At 30.2% G+C, this 4,623-nt stretch overlaps 1 protein-coding gene across 1 annotated transcript in view; it reads right to left on the minus strand.

Annotated features, from left to right (window-relative positions):
- Window positions 1–2,339: 2,339 nt before the first annotated feature.
- LOC111626899 (nuclease SbcCD subunit C-like) overlaps window positions 2,340–4,623 on the minus strand; it is a 159,150-nt gene continuing 156,866 nt past the window's right edge. The window contains exon 35 of the mRNA XM_023370419.1: window positions 2,340–2,443. Coding sequence (XP_023226187.1) covers window positions 2,355–2,443 — 89 coding nt within the window. The 3' untranslated portion in view covers window positions 2,340–2,354. The remainder of the gene's footprint in view (window positions 2,444–4,623) is intronic.

The raw sequence follows: 4,623 nt of genomic DNA on the forward strand, positions 1-4,623 counted from the left end.
GAGGGCAGAGGTTTGAGACTAATGATAATTTTCAAAAAAACGTTAGGGCATATCTCAAGTTATTAGTGGCAACATTCTATGACAAAGGGATGGAAAAGTTTGTTCACAGATATAATAAATGCCTCAATCTTCACAGTGATTTTGTCAAAAAGTAACCATGTTTGTATCTAACTTTTGGTAATAAATTCATTTTGTTATTTACACTTGTCTTTTTTTTATGGACCATTGGAGCTTGAAAAAAAACAGCCTACGTATACAATATTTTTGTGAATTGTTTGGCATATCAGTCTATTGGGGAGAGACCACAAAATTAAATATTTTAGTATGGTAAAAATCAGCATGTTGGTTTAATTAAACGAGGTTATACATCCCTCTCTACAGGGCACATTGAAAAATGAACAAGCTTTTATTCTAAAACTGTGAAACTGTCAGCATTATATCAAAAACTATAATTATATGTTTAATTTCTTCATTTTGTCTTCTTTCTAACAACCTAAAATAGTCAACAGAATTCTGAAAGTGCTTTTTTATGTGCTGTTAAGAGCCGATTATTTTCTTGCAGGTTATTCTAAAATTATTTAATTAAATTATAATTTTAGTTATTTGTTGAAACCGTGTCTTCTTTTTCTTGTTTCTTCTAATTCTATGTCACGACTTGGTGCATTTATCGACACTTGGCACAATACATACATTTTAATTCATACAGAAACGCATTTCGGGCTTCCGCCCCTCTTCAGTCTGTTACATCGATAGTATACGGTATCAGTCTGAGATTTTCCGTACTTCCCGCTCCCTTCCCCTCCCATCTTCTCCCGACTTGACGGCCTCCCCCGCATGCCTCGTAATTTGTAACTTCACCCCTCCCCGAGTGTTGCGTACAGCCTCGCCTGCGACTGTATAAACATTCTATTTTAATAATTGTAGCCAGTTTTTATGGATGTCAATGCTTAGGTTCTTGTTAATATTATTTTTGTCTATAGTAATTTCGTAGCTTTCTTTGAATTTTCTTTTCAATTTTTTTCTTTGTGTACTATTATTGCATCATTCTTATCTATTTTGCAGTTGTGGGTCGTGCAATGTTCGTAAAAAACAGAGTTGATTCTATTATACTTCAGGTCTGCGATGTGTTCTTTTAATCTTGTTTCTAATTTTCTTTTTGTTTCACCGATGTATACTTTTGGGGGTTCGCATGTGCAAGGTATTTTATAGACGACTTCGGTAGTGTTGTATTTGTCTGGTTGTTTATTTCTGTCAGGTATAGTCTTCCGGATTCTTTTTTGCAGGTTGTTATAGGTTGGGGCTAGCTTTATATTTATTTTTTCAAAACTTTTGTTTACCTGTTCAAAGAAGCCACGGATGTATGGGAAGGGTATGTATCTTACTGTGTTTCCTTCGTTTTGTTTATTTTCCAGCCTTTTGTTGTTCATTTTCCTTTCCCAGTTGTTTAGCGTTCGTTTTGGATAGCCGTTTAATAGGAATTTTGTTCGTAGTTCGTTGAGGTGTTTTTCCTTCGTCTGTGGTGAGCTTGTTCTGTTCTCGATCTTTTTATATTCCATGTTGAATATGTTTTCTTTTATGTACTGCGGAATGTTTGAGTTGTAGTTTAATACTTTCCTGATCTCGCATGGTTTTGTGTATGGCTCAAATTCAAATTATAATTATTACATTTAATACAAGACAGCATCTAGCACCTCCTTCTAGGGACAAATTAATCTGTAATTCAAATTATTATTGTTGAAATATGGCCTGACATTATATGGCAGTTGGTATATATCTTATTGTCACTTGATTCAAAAACACAAAGATAAACAAATTAACTTTAAGAAACTCACTGTAAATTATCTTAGCTTACACCAATTAACATCCACTTTGTGTGAAATTTGAAAGGAAGATGTTATTTTTAAGGTCAGTGAAGTTGGTCAATGTAGCCCATACCGACTAATTACTGTTACTACTAATGTTACTAAGTTGTTAATTGTTTTATTGTCTTGTAAACAAAAACTCTCTTACTGATTTGAAGTCAATCAAATTACAATGTTATTTTATTGCGCTTGGAAGAATATTTTCTTTAAAACATGTAATTAACAACTAGTTTTGTTAGATCTGATTAATTGTATATTTTAGTCACAGTTTAACCAACCTGCCAGTAACAATGGGGTTTCTGACATGCTGGTCTCTCACATTTGTGTGTCAAGCCGGTCATTCTGCGAAAATACAGTATTAGATTGTGTGTTGTGATGAAAACCAATTATATTTAAAATTTTAATACAGATTTACAAACTTTGGTAAATTTTAAAGAAAATATATGATATAATAATAAGAAACGCATAATAAAAACACATCTTTAGTTAAACTTAACAAATATTTAAATGAAAATAAAAACCTTTATTATCTTTCACAGCAATTTCTTCCTTTTCTATTGAATTTATAATTTCTTTAAGAACTAGAAAAGATAAAATTCATTTACAAAATTTAGTATTCTCTTCATAATAATTAAAGGCATCAGAATTATTTTATAACAATGTATACAAGGCTTATATTCAATCTTAAAAAATAACAAAACTTTCTAGTAAAAATTTCAGCTTTCTCCAGTTGATTTTCAAATTTTTTCAAACAGATTTAAAATATTATAAAAGCGCTTCTTCTTTCAAAAAATTGAAAAAGTATATCTCAAATACTACAGTAGAGATAACAGAGACTTATAACACTGTTACTGGTAACATCAAAAACAACACTTCTATCATAGATGATATGGTAGAAGTGTTTGTAAAGATTTAAAATAGTTAATGGAAATATTGGAGGGAGGGGAAATAGTTAACAATTGTTTAGATTTATTGTTTTAATCAATATTTTAGTAATTAGAAATTCTATTTCAAAAAGACTAAAAAACTAGAGAAAAATGTTTAAAACTCTCAAAACACAAAATTGAATAAAAATTTTGATTAACAACAATACATATTATGTAAAATAAGTAGATTAAAGAAAACTATTTTAAACTGTATTTTCAAAGTTTGCAAGAATTGCAGTTTTCTTTCTGGGTATTTTTGAAAAATCTTTAAAGTATTGATACTTAGATAATTTCTATTTATAGAGGCTTTTTTATGTATCTGATATTTTGTAATGACAGTCTCTTATCACATATTTTGAAAAAATATACAGAAATTATAGAAAATCCACATTCTACACTTGTGCTTCCATGTGAAAAGTAGTATATAAAAATTTCTGAAAAGTTATAGTTTAAATATTTCTAACAATCTTTCTCCAAAAGTGATCAATATGTTTTATAGGGAGTGAATATGATTTTACCTTCTCAAGTACATGTGAAAATATTGTGAGTTCTATATCTTTCTAGCAATGCCTTATGTTGCTAAACCTGATATATGATTTTTTCTGTCAAAATTAAAATAAATTTATCTAAATTTTTTTTCGTAAATTTAAGTTTAAACAAATAATTCCAGGATCAAGACAAGATACAGCCATTGTAAATGGGTATGTTAAAAATAATTTCAAAACAATTGCTTCATTGATGTTGTATGGTAATTTATAGTTTTCACAGAATTTAAATAAATTTATAGTTTTCATCTTTTCTGGGTGTAAGTAGCAAAATCCAAATTAAATTATTATGAAAGCAAAAGATTCTTACTCTCATTTCTCTTTGGCTTATCAGAGAACAGATTCAATCACTTTGAGCTTCACAAATCACCCATTAATATTCTTCAAAATTAAACAAAAAGAAATACAAATGAAAGATACCAAGTGTGTATCTGTCTAAAATGCATTGAAAAATGATTCCATTTCAGATGCTAGAGACTTGAATGCTAGCTTTGATAAAATTTGTGATAAAAATTGCAACATTGAAATTCTTACATTTGATTACAATTTATAATTCTTTACAGTCATCCATAAATTTTTAATTTTTTATTGATATCAATAACTTTTAACAACATCTGTATTTTCAAGTCATAGAACATACTTTCTGGAAAAGACTTTAGATTTTAAATATAATGTACAGTGGTGCCTTGTATAACGTACTTAATCCATTCCTGGTGCACATCCATTAAGTGAAAAGTCCGTTATATGAAACGTTATATTATATTTTCCCATAGAAATACATGTTAAAACATATAATTCGTTCCGCGGCATAAAATAACCGTATTGTACTATAAAAAAAATTGAAAATGGAGCAGTCACCAATTATGCTGGTAGTCAGATGTTGTGAGGAGGAGGTAGAGGAACACGTTCTTTATACATTCATACAGATACAGACTTTTTACACATTGCATAAGGTCTCTTTTTATTGTTTTTAATCGGAGTCAGATTCAGGAGAGGCTACCAGAGCTTGCAGGGTCATCTCCTCTTGTTCCATCCTTTGTTTTTTGGCAGCTGGCTTCTTGAAAATCATGTCCAAAGTGGTCTGTTTCTCTTCTTCAACACCTGTCGGAAATGACAGGCAAGGGTGTCATTGTAGAGATCATTGATCCTGTTGGCCTCAGCTCTGTTTGGATAATGAGTGTTGGTAAACTCCTGAACCTCTCCCCATTTGACAAGGAAGTTTTTGTCAACTTTCACTCCTTCTGACGATTTCTTGCTTTGTTTCAATTGAAATCACCTTTCTGTTTTTTT

The sequence above is a fragment of the Centruroides sculpturatus genome, unplaced genomic scaffold, assembly GCF_000671375.1.
Source record: "Centruroides sculpturatus isolate CEXI.00-Female unplaced genomic scaffold, Cexi_2.0 scaffold328, whole genome shotgun sequence".
NCBI lineage: Eukaryota > Metazoa > Arthropoda > Arachnida > Scorpiones > Buthidae > Centruroides > Centruroides sculpturatus.